Source organism: Meleagris gallopavo, chromosome Z, assembly GCF_905368555.1.
Source record: "Meleagris gallopavo chromosome Z, MGAL_WU_HG_1.1, whole genome shotgun sequence".
Classification (NCBI taxonomy): Eukaryota; Metazoa; Chordata; class Aves; order Galliformes; family Phasianidae; genus Meleagris; species Meleagris gallopavo.
Genome location: NC_139435.1, coordinates 60,652,601 through 60,676,801, shown reverse-complemented (window position 1 = coordinate 60,676,801; position 24,201 = coordinate 60,652,601). Strand labels below are relative to the sequence as shown.

Genomic DNA, 24,201 nt, shown 5'->3' with positions numbered 1-24,201 from the left:
CTGATTAATTTATCTGTGTAATTCTGATTGGAGCTTGCCTGCATCCGAGTAGCATAGAGCGCAATCAGACGCTGTGGGACTTGTCTGCCCTTACCTCTGTAGATTGTGAGTTTCAGTGTGGGAAAAAAAAAGCTTATCTGTTCTCCTGAGCTCCAAGTAGCAAAACTGTTTGGTAAATCAATTTTTAAATTACATTGATTTTCTAAAGAATACGGGTTTGCTAATCAGAACTTAATGACTGCCCTGAGATAATTACTGTTAACTTGTGTAACTAGTGACACTTTGCATATTGGATACAAATGAAAAGTGCTTTTAAAATTCAGTTTGTACTTTTGATTGAAAGTCTTAGACAGTTTTGTTGTCTCTGTAATTAGTTTTTTATAGATGCAGTTCTTAATGTTGAAATTAAAAATACTTTTAAAATACATCTTTTGAGTGTAATTGAAACATTCACATGGCAGTAAAAATTTTGTGCCAGTGTAAGAAGTAAAGACAAATTAAAATCACACCTCTCACTCTTGTGAAGTATTAGAAAGCATACATTTTGAACTTGTTCATGATGTAAATAAGTTGATAAATAAAAGAAAATGTCGAACCGAGACCAGCAACCTGTAAAGTTCAACATTTATTTTTTGAGGGTTTACAAATTTTTTTTATACATCTCCCAGTTATATATTTGTTCTTTTACTATTTTAGCCTTCCCGTTTATTCCTTAGGAGTGCAGAAGGCCTAAGATTACATCTATATATTAAGATTCTGTACTTCCTTTTTTGTGCTGAGGTGTGTTTTCTTGTTGGTGTTTTTCTTTTGTTTATTTTCTTTGTCTGTTTTGTTATGGAAGAGATTTTGTTACTCTGTTGCATTATTGCCTTCCATAGAAATTAGGTTATCAAAACCAATGACTATTTTATATGCAGCTACTCATCTCTATACAAATTTAACTATTGAAATACTAATATTTTAGAAATTCTGTCTATATCCTTGTGAAAGATTTCTGTTTTTCTGTTACATATTTAAGAGTTCTTGTTCTTTGCTGGATCTCTTTTGGTTCCCAGTTGTGGTTATGCTTTGAAGTGTTCACTTCTCCACTTAGAGAGAAATTATGCCAGTCAAATGCAAAGAAGCCATATAAACAATCTGGTGTTCATTTTGAATCGTACCAAGGGAGTGAGTCAATGTCTCCAGTGTTACCTTCCTTTTTTTCTCTATAGAAGTTTTAAAAAAAAACTTGTACAGTGATTGAAAATGACTTCCTCAAGTTGTGATCTCTTAACCAGTGTATGGCAACTCTAATTAGTTTCACTCAGGGATGGAGAACATCTTGAACTATAACAAGGTCTCCCAGGACCACTTACAACTATAACAAATATACTAGTCATGTTTTCTCATTAGCGACTTTCAGTTGTCACAAACATGATTTTCCAGTGTTTTTAGAAACAGAACAAAAATAATAAACAGACACAAAAATGTGTGTGTTAATTAAGAGACAATTATTTTACTATGATTCAAAAGATTTTTAGGTGGAATTTTCATACTTCAATTCATTAACCTTAAGCAAGTCAAAAAATGCAAGGCTCAGTTGGCTCAAGAAAGAGCAGTACATTCTGAGTGATTCATTTTCTACTTGATCATAATTTTTTTTCTGTTTTTAGGCTCTTGTCTAAAAGGAATGTCAGAAACCTTGACTTTGTGAATCAATTGTACAGATGCATATGTGGGAGCCATGGAGATTATAGGCCTAAGCTATAAGTCATCAGTAAATTTCTCAGTTTCTCAGTCATGCAGTTTTGTTGCTTTTGTATAAGAGACTTGTTTACAGAAGAGTTTTATGCCTGTAACTTTTTGTTCACGAATGTAGTCTGCTTGGTCTGGTATTCATTTCTGTGCAATGCGTGTAAGTTTGTATGGTTTCTCTAACCCAGATTGAAAGTTTTGTCCCTGAAATAAATCGTTGGAATTTTAGCAACATTGTATCAGTACTATTTACTGCTTGAAATTTGCTTGGTTTTTCAAACAGCAAGAAATTATTACACTAAGAGTTTTTTCTCATTCTGGGAATATAAACTGAACTTTGGGGTGTTACAGTGTCAGTACATTCAAAATTAAAGGAGTGAGTGAGTTCTAGTTGTCTACAAACATCTGCAGTTTTGAAGCTCTAGTTTAAATTAGTGTTAGGCATGTGTGATTTTAGTTATATGGTTGGTCTCTGAAACACTGTTCGACATTTTTTCCTGTGAAATCAGTTTCTGCTATTACACTTTTGCATAGTGTGTGATATTAATTTCTTACTCTTAGAATCAAATGCAATAAAACTGAATTGCACACCAGTCTATCAGAGAACAGCCTTCATCAAATATTTAGTGCATACAGGAAAAACTTATCACAAGAATTTCTTAGATAATATTTTCAGCTTAAATGAGTTAGGAATTCCTTCCTAAAGTATTTCATGTTTTCATATTTTCATGTCTTATATGGTTCTAAGTAACACTGATTTAAAAAGAGGAGATTTGTGTTTTGGTCAACTAATATATATTCATACTTGCATGCTTTCCAAGCTCAAATTTTAGTCTTATTTCCCTAGCCCTTGGCTGATGAGCCCTTGGATTGTTGCTAGTAATTTATTTTGAGTGTAAAAATTGCTTTTCTTCCTGGAAGAATGTTTGCATTTTAATACATTTGGAGGAAAAATATAATAGAAATGTCTGTTTCTCTGCAAATTACTTACTTAATCTTGGTGTTTTATGTCCTTTTTTTTTTCAGTTAAAACTGATTTAATGAACTGAAAAAAATCTGTTCAGTCCCCTTCAATTAGAGACTGAAAAAGCTTCTTCTTCCGTCTGCCTTGGCACACAGTAGTTACATCATGTTAGCTCTCTGGCAGGCAGGGATTAGTCTTCAAGCATTTCTGGGCTCCGTTTGTCTATTTTTCCATGACTTCATCATTTGCTACTGTTTTAAATAGTAACTTTACTTCTTTTTACCAATATTATTCTAATGTATTAAGATTAGACATTTTCTTAACCTGGAATTTTATTCTGGTTTAGGTATTACATTCGATATTGCAAACATTAAGAAAATGTGTATTTTTAAAATTTATACTCTTAAAAAGCATGCACATACACATGTCACCTTAGATTTGTCTAATTCAACAAAATGTGCATATGTTCTTCAAAAGATAGATGTGACAATCATAGGATATAATTTTGATGGATTATAACAACAGAATTATCATGACTTGATCCTTGCTTTCTGGAAAAGGTTAATATCATTTTGTTCTTTTACCCTTTTTCTTTCCTGTCATGTTTAACAAAGATTAAAAAGATAAAAATAATAAATATAAAACTGTTCTTATTTTTCCATATGTTGTAAAGGCATCAGTTGTTACTAATAATTATGTATTGTGTGACCCTCTACAGAGCAGAGGCTAATGATGATAGAAATTACCACTTCTGGTACTTAAGTTAATGTACATATGGATGATCCATAGAAGAAATAATGGAAATTAAAACTGAACTTAGTACGATTTATGTAGATTATTAAAGGTTGATAAAGAAATCTGTAAATTCCATATTTAAGCTATATTAAACATTTTTCATCTCAAAACTAGAAATATCATTGCCTCATTGCTTTAGATATGAGGTGATTTTATTTTCTTTAAAGCAATTACAAGATGTGAGATGTTTAAAGCTACATTTTTTTTGCTTATTTTTTCTACTTGTTGAGACTAGCTAAAGACTGTGAAAGATCGGTGGTTTTTATGTTTTATTTTTTCCATTTAGGAGGAAATGAACAGTATTAAGTCCAGACTCTAATATATAGTTAATAACAGGGTTTGAAACAGTCAAGCCATTTGAAAGAAAACTAATGCTTAGAGCCAACACTGTTTGAAGGAATCACTATGAGCCAGTTAACAAAAACTAGTGTCTCTATCAAAATGATGTCTTACAGGAACAAAAGACATTTTCTATGTACTTTGTAGTTGTTAAAAACCATTGTCTAGGCATAACTCCTAAAAGAAAAATGATTATCATGTTTGCTAATTGTCAGCAGAGAATCTGCATTAAATGAATGAAGAATCTGACGGTTGACTCCGTTTTTATTCTGGATCAGGATGGACTGTGTCAAATACTTTTTTCTGAGTTATTGTAAACTAAGAAGATCTGATTTTGAGCACAAGCATTGCCAATATTTTCTGAATACTTGGTTCATAAAATTTTCAAAGGTCTTCTGAAAACACGTGCTAATGATAAACTGTGACTAAGGTACTCTTTCAAAGGCATTATATTTTATTAATAGTAGTCATTTTTACTTCTAGATTTTAGATGGAAGAAGGTAGAGGACAAATACATCTGAAGGGCTGTGATTAAGTAATTGTATTTTGTAATCTTTAAGAATTAAGTGGTTCCTTTTAAAATCTAAAATTGGCAGCATGAACAGTAAAATCAGATAGACAGATAATTTAGTAGTAGCAGTGGAGATAAAAAGGGCCCTAGGGGGTGTAGGTATATTTTGCAAAAACTAATGACAAATTCAGGAAGACCTTTTTTTTCTTTTCTTTTCTTTTTTTTTTTTTTTTTCCAAAATTAGGAAGTAATTTAATTTTGTGTATAGTAGGAGGGTTGATTGAAGAGTCAGAATAGATTATTGTGACTGAATCACTCTGAAAACTAAATGGTTTATCAGGATCAGATAACAGAGAAACAAGATCAGAAGAAATTCTTATGGTTTATGCTACAAAATCCTCTTTTTAAAGTTTTTCTGTGTAGAGACTAACCTAATCATCACCTCAGCTGATCTAATGAACAAGTGGCATATTTTATGTTAATGGGACTAAAAATGTATTTTATGAACTGGTGTTTGGAGTGATGCACTGTAAAAAATGCATTTATAAATACAGCAGTTGTGCTTATAACACTTCCATATAAACTTCATCGAAAGTTTATTTATTATATATTATTTTATAAGAGTTTAAATTTTCTTACTGTTTTTCTTGCTTACTTATTTTCTTTTTCTTACATGAAATAAAATAATTTTCATGTTTCATTGAAAATTTGTCGTAGTTGTGATGAGGCAAACAAATGAGCTGTCTTCTCACCTATACAACTTCTGTAGACTCATAGAACATGAAGGTTGGAAAAGACCTTCAAGATCACCAAGTCCAACCAAAGCCTGACCTGTCGAGTTCCTTCATTAAATAATTAAAAAACATTAAATAATGTTTTTCATTACCGCGTTGACATGTCACTTAAATACCATCCAAGACTCCACCACTTTCCTGAACAGCCAATTCACACTCTCTGTGAAGAAATTCTTCCTAATACCCAATCTAAACCTTCTCTGTAGCTTGTATACCATAGAACAACAATGACATGTAGTATTTAATGTCCTAATGAATGTTGGCTCCTACAGAAATCACTGAGGAAATGTAAACGTGATTTTAAAGTAGCATTTTCTTGTCTTTCTTTGCCATTCAATGCATTTATAGTTTTTTCTAAAAGAAAACTCTCAAAGCTTAGATCTTGCAAGATAAACTTTCCAAAGTTACACATTAATACATAAATGGAAATTAGCATATGTATTATTTTCCAAAGGATTTTTCTGTATATATTCAAGCAATTCACATGTTGGAAAACTTATGGGAATACTGATATACAAGCATTCAATGTAAAATAATATTTTCCTCCAGTGTATTACTCATTAATGTGCCTGCATGCTGCCATATGCATTTTCAGTGTGGAACTGTGTGGAGTAATTTACAGAATAAAGAAATTGAGGTTCGCTATGTTGCAGCTATGGATTGAACTCTCCCTTTTTAAAAATTGCCTATTGTTCTTTAACTGTGATTTTACTCTATATGTCTTCCAGGTGTGTGGAGGTGATTGCCAAAGAAGGCCGGAACCTGAAAGAACTGTATTTGGTATCGTGTAAGATCACTGACTATGGTATGTAACATTTTTGTTCCACTAGGTTTGTATAGGAACTCTATTAAAACTGTTGGAAATGTATAAATGCACATTTTCAAAACGTATACCCATAAAAATAGGACATGTTTGACTTGCTTGAAAAGATCTGTGCTAAGAAATATGAAAGTCACTATATATGTATGTGCTGCGAAGTATTGCTTATTTGGACTGGCATTTGTTGTGTAGTCTGGTTTTGTGTCCTTTTAATTGTCCTGGAAATCTGGAGAGCATTTGAGAAAGAGTCAAAAAGGGTATATGCATTTTAAGATGCTGTGAAAGGATACTCAGGCAATGATGAGTGAATTGATTGCTTCTTGTAGGCTGTGTATGTTAAATGTACACAATGATCCCCTTAAAAATGCTTTTATGATTAAGAAATGAGAGAAGCATTTTAGGAAGTATGCTCTCTATCTGGTAGATCAGACAGATAAGCATAATTCATACTCAATACAAGAAAACTCATTAGTATTTAAGTATACTTATGGAGGGTACTGTGTTTTGCTGGGTTGTGTGGTAGTTGTGTTTTTTTTTTTCCCAAATAACATATTGTTCTCAATTAAGACATTTATTTCTGCAGTAAAATCATATTCTCAACTGTCAAACTCCCACGTAGACATTAAAATTTTGGTAGGACTTACAAACTTTTACATCTTTAAGCCATTCGTTGTGAGTTGTTCATTTCTCATTCACTCTTTTTTGTTTTAACTTTTTACCCCATAGCTTTTATAAAGAATTACTATGTCAAAGTGATAAATTACCTTTCCAGTGGTCACAAACTCATTCTTTTATTTTTCCCTTCAGATTTTGCACTTTACTGGAGTTTGCATGGGTGCTCAAGGGTATACTGCTCTGCAGAGTTCAGGATTTAAACGTGAGGGAGAGTGGGCCAGAACCACCATTTTCTCTATCTATAGTTGTTTATACTTCCATGAGCAGAATAGATCCTGTCAAAATTGAAAATGTAGATTTTCTTGACTTTCTATTACTTGGCCATGGTGAATTTGTGAATCTGTGAATGGCAATAATCTGCTGGAATTTCATGAAAGAGGATTCTCTCCACAGAACTCAAAGGGACAGTGCAGATGTTTCTTTTCACTGCTATAACATCAGAGGTATATATTTTTAAGTGAAACTGTCTCTTTGTGTACTATAGATCTACTAGCTCTGCTTCCTGTCCCTACTAACTTTGGCACCCATGTGAAAGTTATTCTAATGGAAAGAATAGAATACACAACTTGAGACTTGTGGCAAGTAGATGAAATCAGCTAAAAAGTAAACGCCTGACTTCTTGTGGGATCATTTAGTTGGGTCTCTACTTGTCTTACAAAGACTTGAAGCTTCACAGGCATAGTTGTTCAGGCTTCCACTAGGAGGTGGGTAAGTTGTGTCCAGAGATCTGTGAGACCATGACTTGAGTGGGAGCGTAGAGCTGAATGTGACTTTGTTCTGTTATTTGATGTTCCTAATACTCCTGAGTCTATGAATGCATTTCTTTTGTTTGTGAAGTTACCTTAAACATCATGTTTTTGTTTTTGCTTTGGAAATTAGAGTCTTGACACCAACTTTTAATTGTTACAGTAGATATTTTCTCTGGGTTTTTACAACATACCTAGGGCTGGTGAGCTGGTTCCTTGCAGCTTGATGAAATACAGATGTGGGGTTTCAAAAGCTCTCTTTGAAACTGTTCAGCTTGTAATTCAAAAGTGGTTACCCGGCTACTGCAGGTACTGTCTTATGGTTGCTTAGCAGTTCAACTGGAGAAAATAAATACTGATATTTCTAATTTCCAGTACAACTTAAATTCACTTGAGATATTAGGAAGTTCTTAAGAAATAAAACAATTACAGAAAAAATAATAAGAATAATTTTATAAAAAAGAAAAAAGTGTAAATGTTGCCCTGCTCTTAATGTATAGGCATGTTCATGTCATCTAGCTTCATGTACTCTAGGAAAGACTATGATATGTGACCTTCATAATTGCAGTAATTTCTTTTTATAATTATTATTATTCTTTATACAGTAAAGTGGTGAACAAAATAACTAGACATGTTTATATGCAATTAATATGAAATTAATATTCAAAAAATATAAAAGTACCAAAATGTACTTTGAAACCTGATAGTTAAAATCTTCTGATTATCCAATATAGCAATAGGCACCATTACTTTCTCTGACAAGTTGCTACCCTGAGATATGTTTGGTTATATTACACAAAAAGACAGAAGAGGGTTCAAAGAAGAATTGAAATACGAGTGGATGCTAAAAGTTATCAATTCATGAATAAAAAAAATAAATATATTACTCTATTTTGCACTATATTATTTTGATAACATCTGACAACTTTATAGGGTAATGATTTTTTTAATTTATGCTTGCCCAGCATAATTTCAAAAAAATCCATTTTTATTAGATTTTTGTTAGAATGTAACACTAAGTAGTTGAATGAGAGTTTAGATTTTCTTTATATCCAACATATTGTTAAACACTAAATAATCAGTAGCATTTACATAGACTGACAGGAGAGGCTGAATTAGTATAATCTCCAAGATAAACACCTGTTTGCCCAAGAACACAGACAGAGTGACATTAGTTCCTCATATCATTTGGCTCTTTTGTTAAGCAATCATGAATTAAGCATGGAGTGTCAGTGTTATCTTTGAATTTCCTGCCTTTTGTTGATTTGTGTCACAAACTTAACATTACTTAAACATAGGAGGTTTTGTATTTAAGCTTTTCCTAAGATCTAGTAAGAAAGCTAGGATTTCTCAGCTGTGGGGAGACTATGTGTCAAATGAATTAGGCTGATGTGAGAATGTATAACAGTGAGCCAGGGCAGCAAGCACACACAGAATTGTGTAACTGTCTTTTCAATTTTATGCCTTGATTCTGGGTTTTATTGATATCCTTAGTGTTAGGAATTTGTTTTAAGCAAATTATTACTTATAAAGTTGGCAGAGAGTGCAGATTGCCATGCTCTCTGAAGCACAAAAGTGAGATTTTGTATTCAAAGATGAAAAGAAGCTAGCCTATGAAACTAGACTAGATGTTTTAAGGGTCTGCTCTTGCAGTAATGCTAAGCACAACTAAAAAAGAACCTGCGTTCTTGCAAGTGATGAAGAATAAAATTGTCCAATGTTTAACTTCACAAAAATAGTTGACTAGTCATTTTTTGACAGTGTATGCAGAAAATCATTTAAAGCAAAATTTAAACTATAGGCTTCCAGTCAGGAAAAGATAACAGCATCAACAATAGCTTTTCGAAGTTAGAGTGGAAGTGCGTGCAAATCAGTACCTGCTACATTTCTGTGGTGAGAGATCACTTAAGAAGTCTCCGAAAAAAATAAATATCCAAACTGTCAGTAATAGAAATATAATTGACACAGTTTGGGGAATATATTTGCCTCTTAAGAATTCCTGTCCCATAAGCTGCAGAAGATGACAATTTGTCTTTTCACTTGTCTTGCATAATGTCTACTGCGCAGTAGTTCTGAATTTTGCCTAATTTATTTCTAGCTATTACATAATTGCTCAGAGCTTTTTGGATGAAATGCTTGGCACAAGTGCCTAAATTGAAAGGTATTCTACTCATTCTTTTAAGACTATGAATACTGAAAAAGAGTTCTCTAGATATTTAGCCTTTTTCTAAGGTTGTGAAAATCTCTTTTTCATGTTGCCCCTTTTTGACATTTACTGATATATTTGTTGTATTTGAGGACATGATTTTTTAAAAAGGTTTTTCTTTGAGAAGAAAGAAACTAAAAACAACAGAAGCTAAAGCAAAAAAAAAAAAAAGAAAAAGGTGTTTCAGCAAATTGAATTATATCCTTTCTATTTTAAAATTTTATAGATAGGACAAAGCATTTAAAAATAGATGTCTGCAGGAATAAGTGTTTATACCATTTCAAGTCCAACTATCACAACGTAGTATATAATTGGAAATTGTTCTTTTGTTTTGTTTTGGTTTTGTTTGTTTGTTTTTGTAAAAAAGGGATTCTTTCCTGGGAAGTGAAATATAGCTAACAATGTTCGAATAGTTTTTCAAGATGCTGTTGAACTCTGGTGTTTTTAATAGTATTGATTACATATGCTTTCTGTTTTAAAATAGAAGATTTTAATTTTCAAAGTGTTGGATCTTCCTATATAGAATATGTTTGTATTCTTATATAGATATATCTAATGAGAGTCTCTTGAGTCTTCACTCCAGTATTTAGTATTTGTCGTGTAAATCATAAAGAATAAGCATACTCTGGGTATTTCCTTGCAAAAGAATGTTTCAACTCTATTTCTCACTTGGATGATCAATTCCCAGTAATGCTCAATCTCATTAAAACTGTACTTTTCCTAATTTTGATTTTTGTCTTTCTGAATCTGATTCTGTTTTTAAAATAATATTTATTTTGAATACAGTTACTGAGAAGGAAATACATTTTTTGTGGGATAAACCCAGCACACATGGATAAACACAGTGGAGCACATAGTAAATGCCTTTCCGAGTTAAAAAAAAAAAAAAGTTCCTCCCCATGCAGTGGAGAGCAAGCAATCTCTTGCTTAATTTAGATTATTTAAAATATATAGCTTTCATTTCATCTTTCACTATTGTTCTAAATTGCTGATATATTGAGTTCCCTGTCTTTTTCCCCTGATTTTTTTTTTTTTTTTTTTCTCACAACTGATTTCTCTCTTCGGTTTTCATATCCCTTCCATAGTTTCTGCTGTCTTGTAGTCTTTCAGTGGCTCAAAGCATTGAAATTCTGTGCTCTTAAGGAGCATGTTCATGCTTTTGGATAGATGTGCAGAAAATCTTTTCAGGATCACATCCTTCCTTTTTCATCCTTAGTGTTTTGTATGTTATGTTTGTATGCCAGTGTTATGTGCATATCAATTACATTTAATAGCTCATTAAAGTGTTTATCTATTTATTTAGTATATGAAGGGAAAAGGATATAGATGTATTCATTTCTTATTATCTTAATTTTCTTTCTTTCCACAGAATCGTTTTGTTTCTACTTTTGGTTAAGTTGCTTAAATGTTCATGAATATGAACTTACTGAAGTAAATAACCAGGATTTTTAATGTTTCGTAGCAATTGTTGAGGTTCTTTTTTCCCTTTCTGTGAATAGGTGAATAGGCTACAAGTTTACCTGCAGTAGAGTGAGAATTAATGGAGGGAAGTTACAGAATCTGTTGTGTGCATTAATGTTACTTCCATCCTCAACAAAATCTCTAACATGCATTAAAATATTTTTGTTTTGCTTAACATTCTTTCAGGATTCTGAAGCTCCTACTTCATACTTTTATTGAAACTGCAGTTATTGTAAGGATCAGTGAAAGCTTATTCTGGCAATAGAAGGTGGTTACACTGCGTTACATAATTTAACAAAACAACAATACAGAGTATTACTATCCCTTCCTCTTTTTAGGTCATTACAATTCATGTTACAGAGTGTGCACAGTGAAGATCTAGAGTCTTTTTGTGTGTGTCAGAACCTCTATATATTTCCTTTTAACTACAAGAAAAAATTACAGAATACGCAGCTTTTATAAGGACATTTTTCAACTTGCTTGTTTTCATTTTTTTACATTCCTAGAGTTTTTTATATTGTTGCAAATTAAGCTGTAGGTTGGACTAGTTGTTCATATACAGATATGCATGTACTCACAAAACTTTTTGTGCACAAGGGATCCTGCTAACATTGAAACAGAGAGGATTGTGATTGTGAGGAAAGAGAGAGGTATGTTTGGAGCATAGGACCCATCAGAGGATATCAGTAGATCTGTTAAGAGTGTTCATGGAGAAAAGAGATAACGTTACTCACCTGTCCGGAGTTTTCAATAGGAATCACTGTGAGGAAGCCCTTGAAGAAATTTTCAGAAACCCATTTAATTCATAAGTATGAAAAAACTTTTTTTTTTCTTTTTTATTGTGTAAGTTTTAGGAGTAGCCACAATGTCATGAAAATTCCATGCAGTTTTCTTTAAAAGCTGATTTGAGACACCACTGTGCATCTTCATGACCCATACAGTGAGATAAATTACAGCAACAGCACGTTCCTCAAATAGCAGATAGCTGCAAATCCTTTGTCCTACAGTAGATAATAAAGGTTTTTCTCTTTATGAGATGAGACAAACTTCTCAACTGTTTTTTGTCGTGCCGGATGATGAATTGTACCCCTTAACCTGTACCCTTAGAAATAATGTAGCATAATAGCCAGTTGGAGGAAGCTGAATGTAGATGTACTTTTGAATCATCAACATGCATAGAGCAGAAGCCTATGATTTGTGCACAGTTTGTTCCCAGGTGGTTGTTCCAAATGTGAAAAACAGAGAGGTGTTGTACTTTGGGTTTGATTTGTCATGTGGGGAGATGCATAGGTGCTGCTGATTTCCTTCAGTTTCTTCTGTAAGAAGCTGTAACAGTTTTTTGGGGTGTTATTTCGATTCTTTGTCTGACAAGCTTGGCAGTACTTTATCAACTGTAATAGAAACCTTAATTTTGTACTTTTTATCTCTCTTGAGAGGTGCTTCAGTTAATCTTTGGCAAAAATACACGTTCTTTGTGAGAATCTTTGTGAGAAAATTTACTTCTGACATTAAAAAAATTGAAACAGCTACAACGTCTGTGTATGTTTCCAAAAATACGTTCTAGGACTCCTGTTTTATTCATTTACTGTATTTACTGTGTTAAGAAACTATTATAATACTGAAATTTCATTTAACCCAGGACCTAGCTACTGTTCTATTGTAATATTTGACTTTCCTATTTTACATGACCTTTAGAAAATAGCATAAAGCTTTATTCCTTCATAATGTTATTCTTCGCATTGAGAGCAGTGTGTTAAGTGCATCTTCACTGAGCTGCTGCATGGCAAGAGCAGTTTTGAAATTATTAGACATAACAAATTGTTTGCATCTAAGCACCAATTTAAAGGACAACTGAATTTTTACTTTTAAACCATGCGGTTTAAATCATATTATAATCACTGGGGTCCTTGTCATTATTTTTTGTGTATTTTTATAAGCCCACAAACTGTTAAAGAAAGTGCTGTCATTCTGTGTTTCTGCTTAGACTTTCATTTCACATGGTTTCTGTTAATTTCACACTGCAATGGATGTAACACTCCCAACAAAACATTCGATTTTTTCAGTCTGTGGTAGATGGATTAGAAAAAAATAGCTGTCAAAATGTATGTAATGAGAGTATTTCTTTCTTGGTTAAAATATAATTTAATTTAAATGTTTAAAATATTTAATATTTTCTGACAAATACTAATAAATATTCTCATTACTGTACTGTTGTAGTCTGGTTTTATATTTATTCATCTAACTTTTGAATTGATGTAAAATTTTCCCCTAGACCACTTAATTGGTTGAGAAGCAATTACCAGTCCCCTTCAAAAAAAAAAAACATACATTAGCAATTTTAAAATGTTTTTATACAACCTATATTCCTCAGTGGGGAATATCATTTTCTAAATCTAGAAACAGCACTTGCGTATTTTGTAAGTGAGAGGAAATCGGAATTCAAAAATGAAATATTTTATTGAATCTTTTTACATTTGATCCCTTACGCTATAAAAATTTTGCTGGTATATGTAATCATTCAACTAATTATTTCCAGTATATTTTAAATTTGCTGTGCTGTATTGCAGTTTCACTTTATTTCTTCCAAATTGTAGGAGTTGGTTTTATGATGCCCTTCTTAATGCTCTTTCAAATATATTTTAACAGATTACATTTTAAAATTAAAGTGTTACTCCAGTGTTGCCTGTTTTCTTCAAGTTGCCTTCGTAACGTAGGTTTCATTACCAAGTGTTTAAATGTGAGAACAGTTGTTTAAACTTCGTAGCAAGTAATATACAAGTTACAGCATAATTGCTGAAGCTAACTTTCTGAAAATGTTATCTTGTGGTTGTAGGATTGCCTTTCTGTTATGTAACTTCTCTTGGATGTTTATTGAATACTCAGTACTACTCACGTTACTGAATCTGTGAATCATTTTGATCATTCCCTGTCCATTTAAAAATGTATATCAATTAAATTAAGGAAATGCTAACAGTGCAATTATTTTGAATGCTAAAATTTAAGAAAGTTTTCTGTTCATTAATCATTTCTACAATTTAATCTCATAATGAAATTTCAGTATTTTTTTATATTTAAATTCCTGAAAGAAGTACTTACTACGATATTGATGTATTTCCCTAAAATATAAATAAAATCAAATGCCTAGTATCACAATAATGTCTTAAATATTGATTTAAAATTTTATTTACAACAGCAAAATTAGTAAAATTAATCATCTTTCCTATGAACAGAGCATGAATCCAAAATATATATTCTTACAGTTATTGAAGTGAAATGAATGGTACTTCAGCTCTGTATTCTTTTAATAATGGTGATTCTGAGTTAATTTTTTCTATGAAAAAGCAGCTGATTTATGGAATTTTATGTTGTCTTTTTCAACTGCTCGATTTTTCATGACAGTATGACGGAACGTGGAATCTACTGATCTAAGGAATATGCATGACTTTTAGCCATAACTAATTTGATTGGCAAGTAATTTTTGTGCTTTCAGAAATTATTTAATAGGCAGCAAAATTTTGTTTTGATCTATCTATAGGATTAGAATAGTTTTGTATGAAAACTTGGTCTCAAAGTAGCATCTAATTTATGGATTTTATTTCTTCATAAGTCAAGTGTGCTATTTTGTTTGTCAAGTATCTTTCTCTAAAAAGGCAAAAAGAGTACGTGCAATCTCTTGGCTAGGTGCCATTGCCTCTATTTTTAGCTTTACATTCTGAACTATGTTACTTTAAAATGCTTTATACAGAAGTACAACAAAATGTGTCCGTAATATACCTATAGTTTAGCAAATAGCAAGAGAAAGAAGTAAAAGTAGGTGAAGGATATTCTTGAATAATGTAAAATAAATGAATAAACAAATAAATAAATAAATAATTTTCTTTTTTAAACATACAGTTTGGATTCTTCTGTTCATCTTTATTCATATTTTTAAAATGATAAATGTTCATAAACTTTTATGATGACATGTTTAAACATTTAAAAAATATTTATATCGGGAAACTTTAAATATCAGTTGTTAGACATAGTTATCAGTATTACAAACTTCAAAAATTTGGTCTGAATACATCACTATTTATTATTCTTCTCCCATAGAGAAGAATAGTTAGTAGGCAGTGGTTTTTTTTTTTTATTTTATTGTTATTTAACTTTTTTTTTTCTTTAATAGACATCAGATGGTCCATGATACAATTAAACTATCTTTTAGGATCTTACGAGCTCAGTAGTACTTACAGACCTGGATGTTAAAACTGAGATGAAACAAAGAAGAAGTTTTAAATACTATCAAATTTTAATACACCGAGATAGTCACTGAAGTTTTGAGTAATAATTTTAATACGAGTATGTAGTAGCAGTATGTGTCTTTGTTTCAGGTATGGCAGCATGTATGTTCACTGATCAGTAGTAATAATAATCCTGTGTGAAATTTGTGCTTAGAAATTCTGTAACTCATTTTTATTTCTACCAACTCAAATAGTAATGAGCATCAACTTACCAACAATACTAGAAGTTCACATTCCTTTGCCTGTCTTTTCATTTATAACTAATCTGTATTTTTTATCTTGATTTTCAAGCACGTAATTTAATGCAGCTTCAGAGGGATTTTCCTAGTTTAACATAAACTTTAGCCAACCTATTTGTAAAAGACACTGAAGAAATCATAGAAATCTTGTCTATGAGTCATCCAGTTCAGTCTTGTACTCAGGACAGGGATGTCTCCAGATCAGGTCCACTGTGACTGTGCTTGGGCTTTTTTTTGACAACCTCTGGTTTTTCAAGTGCCTCCAGGTTGCCTGTATGGAGGAGCCCAGAACTGTTCACAGGGAGCATGGGATCCTGCAGGTATTTGGATGGCCAAGCAAAAAGATGACGCTAAATTAGAAAGTTACTTGAAGCCAAACTTTTAGGAAAAACTTTAGTACAAAAGTGTATATAACTTGTACTCCGTTTCTTTGATTTGTGCATTTTACTTAGGTCACTTGTATCAGTAAGAGTGATAGTGCCTGGTATGTTTTTTTGCATTTGGAGGCATCATCAAAAAAGAAGAATACAAGGCCCTATACTAGAATGACTTCACAGAGGACATTATTCTTTCTAGGTATACATTTTGAGTGTGTCCAAACTTTTTGCTTGCCTTGGCTGCATTGAGTGAAGAGGAATTGTCTTGGGCCACTTATGAAATGTATAAGATAGTTAATATAAGTAAGTAACAAAGCATAAAAAAGAGGGCAAAAAGAGGGCAGGTTGGACATGTGTAGTCTACATGAAGTTGTTTTAATAGAGCAGTTTTTTTTGTCTGTGATGGAAAAAGAAGAAAAGAACAGATCAGAAAGATGCATCAGCTTTTTATTTTTCCTTTCCATGACAAAACAGAACTTGTTTTCTGTACCATACTCTGTTCTAGTCAGATAATTAAAGGGGAATTAAGAAACCATTCTGATCAAACACCATTACTGGGGAGAGCGGTGGGGGGAGGAGTAGAAGAAAGTAATGCATTTTTTGTCCTTTAATCAATAAATATACAAGTACACCTTGAAAGTAATAGAGACTGTAAACCAAAAGAAACCTAACTCACACAGGTCTCTATTCCCTCTGAAATCCATATTTTCTTATGAGCTTATGATTTATGGCCAGTTAGGGTTTGCACGGGTTTTGCAAAAGAGCCTAAAAGAAACCCTGACTTTGTACCTTCACAAAATCTGTGACCTCACCTGGAGTAGTTTACTGACACCATTTATGTGCACTTCTATGCATTTTATCATGACTGCATGTGCATATGCAAATATTCACATGGAAAAAAATATGTTGAATGAATATTTTTAGTATTTGTTTCTTACGTAGTCATAAATAAAAAAATGCCTTTGTCACACATCTTTAAGGAAAAAGGAAGAAGAGTAAATATCAGTTTAAAATAAATTTTCAGTGTATGTTACTTATCTATAGTGCACTTGGACATCTTATAAGTAAAATACATTATTAGTGAATTTCCTCACGTGCATTCTTGATATGTCTTTAATCAAAATAAAAAGGCAAACTATGTATTGTTTCTGGAAAAATAAAATACAATTTGATTACTCTCTGCTAATGCATAATACCACTTAATTTGATTTTAGGAGTGGAAGATCTCTAATGGAAGGGAAGTGGACTGCATAAATTAGGTGCACCTCTTATATTTACCTCTATTCATTCAATTGTAAATTTTGCTTCTGGTGCCAAAGAAGTAACAATACTGAACTGTAAACAATTTTGAGAAACATATAAAAAATATGAAGGGACAAAACATCTTTCAAATTTATGAAGTGTCTGAATGTCATTGAGTATCTAACTGCATCGTGGCATATTAAAATGGAAAAAGGAAAGGATAAAGGAGAAAAGAGAAAAGAGAAAGGGAAGGAAGGGAAAGGAAGGAAAGTGAAGGGAAGGGAAGGAGAAAGGAAGGGAAGAGAGGGGAAAGGTAGGGAAGAAGAAAGGAAGGGAAAGGAGAAAGGAAGAGACAGGAGAAAGAAAGGGAAAAGGAAAAAGGAAAAAATGGGGAATTTGGAAAGCTGTGGGATTAATGATACAACCTATCACATGCGTGAATAGTTCATCAGTTCATGGAGTTTAAATTAAATGAGTTATCTGGGAAGATTCACTGTTTCAGATAGCATGCAGAAGCTCTGTTTGTTGTTGTGGCGGTGAGTTGTTTTGTTTTTTTTTAGTAGAATAGGTACACCTATCCACACATCTGTGTTCCGATTCTTTTGTAAGATGCTCATGATTCTCTAGTCATCATATTTCCAACTTTGTTCATTGTAACTTACCTGATTACAAAAGATTCCAGTAGTAGAGATTTTGAAGCTCCTCGCAGCTTGCAGATAAAACGTCCATAATCTTGAATCAAGATTTAACAAAGAAGCATTCGTGTAGTTCCTATGGGAAGTGGTTTAAAAGTGCACACAGAAAGTTAAGCTTATTACTGTACTTGATAATGGAGCCATTGACAGGTCTTTTGTTGAATGAGTGCTGGTGCACATCAGATTTGTGAAAGATGGAAAGCCTTGTTGTTTTTGTTGGTTGTTTTTTTTCTTTTTCTTTTTTTTTTTTTTTTTTTGCTGACACAGGCTTTAAATCTTGAACATCTGATGAAATGACACAGGGAATAAAAGCAGCATTATATGTGTTGGAGTAAAAGCAAAAGAACTCAAAATAAAACCATTCAGTCACAGCAAATAGTATGTGCAGCCAAAATTTGGAGAAGAAAAACCATGTACTTTTGCTGTCAATTGGACCCTGAAGCTATTCGTGAATTCAAAAAAGATTCTGTCTTTCAAAGTTTTTGTTGATAATGTAAAAAATGTTCAAGTTCTGCTATGTTGTTTAGCATGAGATCATGGTACCTTTCAACTCTTTTGATGGTCTTGGTGCATGCTTGCTCTGTTCTGGAGATGCCAACCTGAGGCATGACAGAGGAGGGCGATGGAGAACCAGCACAGGTTGCCCAGGGTGGTTGTGGAGTCTTCTTCTATGGAGATATTCAAGACCCATCTGGACAGTAGCTGTGTGACCTACTGTAGGGAGCCTTCTGTACAAAGGACGTTGGACTCAATGATCTGTAGAGGTTCCTTCCAACTCCTGCAGGTCTGTGATTCAGTGATTCCAGACTTGAAAGGACGTTGGAATCGAATATTAACTTTGTCCATTTCAAATTTTAGTTATGATATTTCTGAATTTCAGTTACACTGTATACAGAATGTGATTGTAGTTGCCCTTTTACATTGATGCTTTCTTTTCTCTTTCCTAACATTTTCATAAGGACAGAATAGCTAATTTCAACCTCCTGCTAAGTTAAGTGCCAAGCCAGATTTTTTGTGGAGGGCTAGCCAAGATAGCAAGTTTGCTCAGATGCTGCCAGGCGTTACTGATTTTCCTTGCTAATAACAGAAGTGGTGTGCAAAAGTTTGATAGCAGTTTGATTCGTTTACATGAAGTTTTAGCAAGCAAATTCAGCTAGAGGAATGTGGGCTGTGTCATAGAGAGCTCTGAGATGAGACCCTTGAGAAACCTAAAAAGGAATGGGAGATGCTGAAGCTGGAAAGTAACCATGCATTAAAGTGTAGATAATTTGGTCTCAGAAGTAGGAGGAACTGCAAATGTGGAATGGGAGGCAGAGGTTCTGTGGCAGGATGAGGGGGACAGCCAGTACACTTTGCTTGGATGAAAGAATACACATACAGGTTAATCTTGTTTCCTGTAGAGGAATGCTGAATTCTTACCACATTCAGTTTCTCTGATGCTATCAGAAAAGGAGTGTGTAACAGTGCTTTCAGTAAGATCTCCCACTCAGTTCCCAAATTTTATACATTAAATAAATCTTATCTCCATTATGATAGATGTCCAAAAATTGGAAGGTGTTTAAATTTGGAACAATGACACTTGTGCATCATATATTCAGGAGTTTTTCTTAGGCTCATATACTCTACAGAATTGGTGTTTCTAGAGCCTTAGAAGAAAGGTTGCAGAGATCAGTGCTCTGAAACCATGGAACGTCTTGTTGCCTGATGCACTGTGAAGTCCATTCTTTTGTTTTTCATAGCTCTGTGTGTTCAGCATTGGTATTTCGAAGAAATTGAATGTTGCAGCCCATGTGGTACAAATACTGACAGGAAAGTAACTGTCTTGCTGTGGTAGTTTATTGGATTTAGAATTTTTTTTTAGTTAGTGGGTTCTTTTATATTCTTAGCAACCGTGTGCTTTCATAAACTTTCCAAGTACTTGTCCATTTTTAGCCTAGTTGGTATTCTAATATGTAACCGTGTGGCTACATATGAAGAATCTCTGCTATCTTTAAGAAGTTAAACTAGAAGCTGCAACCAATGCCTAGATCTGTTTTCTATTTACAGTGATAATACTATTATCAGCTTTACCATGGATTTTTGTGTGGCATGTAATAAACAGAGTAAGCATTCCCACTTCCTCTCCTTATTTTCATTTCTTTCTTTTTTTTTTTTTTTCCCCAAAATTTGTTTCCCTAATTTGCCACTATTACCTGCAGAAATTTTTCTAAGAGTTTGTAGATTTTAATCATTTGTTCATATTATATGCCTTATTCCCTCAGTTTCATTTTAATTCTTGAAACAGATGAATGTTCAAACATAGCTTTTTTTTTTTTTTTTGTAATGAGGAAGAATTTTCTTTTTAGCTCTCATACTGTTGTCAGAATATGTCCTTGATTCTGATTTTTAGTTCTGTTTGGAAACAGCGATAGAATAAGAGGTGCAGAACTCTGTTTAAAAATAATACACATGGGTTTCTGAATTAAAAAAAAAATGAATACAATTAAAATCAGATTCACAATTAACAGATTCTGTAGTAGATTCTTAAATATACAGTGTTTGAACAGATTTCATAAACAACATTGTCATCCAGCATTTGAAAGCTGTCTTAAAAGCTTCTTTTGAGTATCAGTTAGTAGCTCTAAAGCTATCAGTTTAAAAGGGGAATTAGCTAACAGACATTTTTAAAACACTTCTGTCTATCCAAATACCATCTGAGCATCAAGAGAGCAATGTCAAAGAATTGTGGAGTCATAGACTGTCTTGGGTTGGAAGGGAACTTGGGCAGGGTTTCTTTCTACTAGATCAATACTGATTGATAAAATGTTTGTTACTCTGTCTAGAATCTTTGGCACCAATGCCATGTTCTTATTGGAGAAATGATAGGGCTAAAATTACAAAAAACTAAGTTAGGTTGGGAAAACAACTACATTTGTGGTAGGGATACATAATACTCTTTGAGCTGTTTTATGTAATTACGAAAGTAGTGATTGCTCTTACAAAGCAGAGTGACATTTTAAAGCAAAAATGAAGATTTACAATAAAACATACAAAAGTAATATTGTGTGAAAGTTCACAAATTGAACTGCTACTCTAAAAGTTTCAATAGAGAAATAAAAAGCACCTTTCCAGCTTGATTCGTAAACAAAGAAAAAATTAGGAGGATGTAAAATATTAGGAAAATAGAAAATAACATGGGAAATAACTGGCTAGTTATAGATAATAGATGTTCAGGAGACATCTATTTTCTCTTGTAGGCAAAGCTAAGCTTTCAAACTATCTGGTAACAAACAGGGAAAATTAAGCACAATACGTATGAACCCTTTCAATTCCATATTAGGTGAACTGACCACTTCTGTTAGAAAAATGGACACAGCCTTAGTAAGAGACTTTGCAAATGCATTAGTCAAGGAGAAGCCACCAGGATATGATAGGAAAACACAATCTATAAAGAGAGGGATTTATTTTCCCTGCTTTGTAGAAATTGGCTTCCTGAAGTTTTGCTTTTGGATCTATCATCTGTGACTAGAATTATTTGGAACCTATCAAATCCCTCTCAGTAAGCAAAATAAGCAAGCATTTGAACATATGATACTAAGAAGCAGGTAGTTTTCATAGCAAGAGGAAGACTGTATTTTACATTTAAAAATACTGTTTGTTTTCCTAGATGTCAGCCACATATATAGCCACAACAACAATCATCCATCCTGCACGAATGCTTCTCTATCGCCTTGAAAGCCAATGTGTTATTTAATGCAAAAATCTGCATTAATTATCAGTCCAAGATTACTTCTTTCTGCAGAACTACTACAAAATTAAAGCTGCTGTGGCTTTTACACTTGAAAGAAAATGTTGCAAAAGTGACAGGACTGGAACAACCCTGAAAAATTTTACTTTTCAGGTCTTGATACATATTTGTCTTTTGTATGCTTCTGGAGTCCCTCTGCCTTGACAAAAATCTAGACCTGCCTGCCATGATTTCATGTTTCTGTGACAAGTAGAACATTTTGCTCTGCTGTTTCCCTTCATGCTATGAATATCTGTTAGTCAAGTTTTTCTTTCCTCCCCACTGCTGCTGCATGCTTGACTTCCACTCATTCTGTCTTCATGTGGGTGATGTCATCTCCTAGATTTCTTTTTTACTCTCTTTGGTAGAAAGGACAAATTATTCATGTTTTAACACACAGAAAAACTGCCTACTCAAGAAATTAGTGGGGAAAAAAAAAAAAAAAAGAAACAATTTGCTTTCTCTACTGAGTAAGTAACTACTTACACAGTAACTACTTACTGTGTATACCAGAGTAAGTCAGAAAGAAAATGTAATCAACTCTTGCAGAAAAATAAGGTCAGGCACTGAGAGAAGAGTTTTGAAGAAGCAAGAGGAATTTAGAGAAAGGTAAAAGGTGAAAGGAAGTGTAGAATGTATGACAGGAATTGTGTATTTATATATGTATGTATTCTTAAGGAACTTTTCATAAAGATGCAGACTACTCTACTTTTGTGCTTTCAAAATGTCTTCCCAACACTATTATGTAGAAAGACAGATTCCAAAATTAACTGCTATCACTTTACTATTTATTTTATTTCCTCCTAGAAAAAAAAAAAACTGAAGTGTTATGTTTATTTATATCACTTGTAGCCTGCATATCAGAAAGTGTGTGTCCTCTGTTATGTTCTCAAAGAGCTTTAGGTGCTTTCCATTGCCCATACATGAGACAAGGCCAACTATGCATACTTTAAGATACAGAGTAATTGTCTAGTCAAGGAATTAGTGAAGCAGAAAGTATGATTACAAAATTCACTTGCTGAGTTATTTTGCTGTGGCTTTCCTGGGTTAGCTCAAAGTTCTTTGGATTTGCCATCTGAGTTAATTCAATGTCATGGACCATCTTCAAGGCAGCACTGACTGGCAACATATGTAAAAAAAAAAAAATGGTTTAATATCATCTCTGAGCTCTAGTATGTAATGAGTGAAGTTTTCTGTAGATTAACACTGTAGTATTTTTGAAGGAATGTTTCTGTGCTGTGTTCACAACTACTAGAGAACTTCCCTAACATGCAAACAAGTCTTAGGTAGCTACTGTGAAACTGTAAGATACAAAGGAAAACAATTGCTCAATTATGAAATGTGTCTGTAACATTTTCATTTCAGGTGCCTGAAAGAATTCTGTTGAAAAAATGTGTTTTGTTATTGATACTCTTTTTTATTTTTCCCCGAAGCACTAGTTCCAACACATACAAGGACATAGCCTAAACCCCTTTCAAGCTTTACCTCAATAAAATTTTAAAATGGAATTGTAACATAACTGGTCAGCAATGTTTAATTTCATCGTTTTTATATTTTGTATTCTGTGTGGGATACAGGTATATTAAACTGAAAAATGAGATGATGATTCTAACAAGTAAGCAGTTTGGTAATTGTGCTGAGATACTTCCACAAATGGAACAGTGTTCCAGATAAGCTGTGAATCTTTATCAAATTTCTGCCTTATGATCTAGACACATGTAAAAAATGTTTAACAAGAAAAAGGGCCAATTTCTAATATCATAGGAAATATTCTTCTTAGAAATAAATGCTCTATACTGAGGTATTTATTTATGTGGCATTGAAGAAAACCAGTTGTTTTCATGTTTTTTAGCAGTTAAAAATGATTAAAGCTAGATGTCTTTATGCACTACATTCACAAACCAACATCATCAGTCCCACTTAAGTTTAATGCACAGTTCAGAAGAGCAGCACTCTTCAAGAAAACATTGAAGTGTGAGCTTAAGTGAGTAACTGTAGCTTTATATAGAAGTTCAACTGTTATTTGATAATAATGCATATGTTTGGCACATTTGGGAATATTACTGTTCATATGTGGTGCTTCTTAATTTATTGGTCTTGTTTGACCTAGTAATAGATAGCATTATAGTAGGTATAGATGAATAAGTTATGCACTTGGTTCCAGATACTTTGTTTCCTCCTTTTTTAATTTTTAATTTATTTATTTATAAATTTTGCTGTTATAAAGTGCTGTCCAAGCATAGGACACACTAGAAATGTTTGCTTTTTAGGTCAGAAATCAGATGAATATTATTTCACATACCAGAGCTATTTCAAATAATGAAAATCTGAGGTAAAAGGAAAGAAAAGTTCAAAACATGCCTGTGTTTACATGTCTTGAACTCAGTAGATGACACATCAGATCCACGTCATGAATTTTGTTTCAGTGAATACTGTTTTTGATGCATGGCAAGATAAATATCTTCAGCAAATGATATCATTTTTTAGTGCGAGTCTTAAAAGTATTCTCTGTAAATACATGTATCCACAAATATCAGGTATATATAGAACTTTAATG

General features: G+C 32.9%; 1 protein-coding gene across 2 annotated transcripts in view; it reads left to right on the top strand.

Moving 5' to 3' along the window:
- FBXL17 (F-box and leucine rich repeat protein 17) overlaps positions 1-24,201 on the top strand; it is a 278,017-nt gene that overhangs the window by 180,182 nt on the left and 73,634 nt on the right. Inside the window, exons 7-8 of one of the 2 annotated variants that reach the window (XM_085214419.1) lie at positions 5,866-5,942; positions 6,765-7,694. In XM_085214419.1, the coding sequence (XP_085070545.1) occupies positions 5,866-5,942; positions 6,765-6,832 (145 nt within the window). In that variant the 3' untranslated portion in view covers positions 6,833-7,694. Of the gene's footprint in view, positions 1-5,865; positions 5,943-6,764; positions 7,695-24,201 lie in introns of those variants that run through there. The other variant, XM_085214418.1, reaches the window with a different exon arrangement.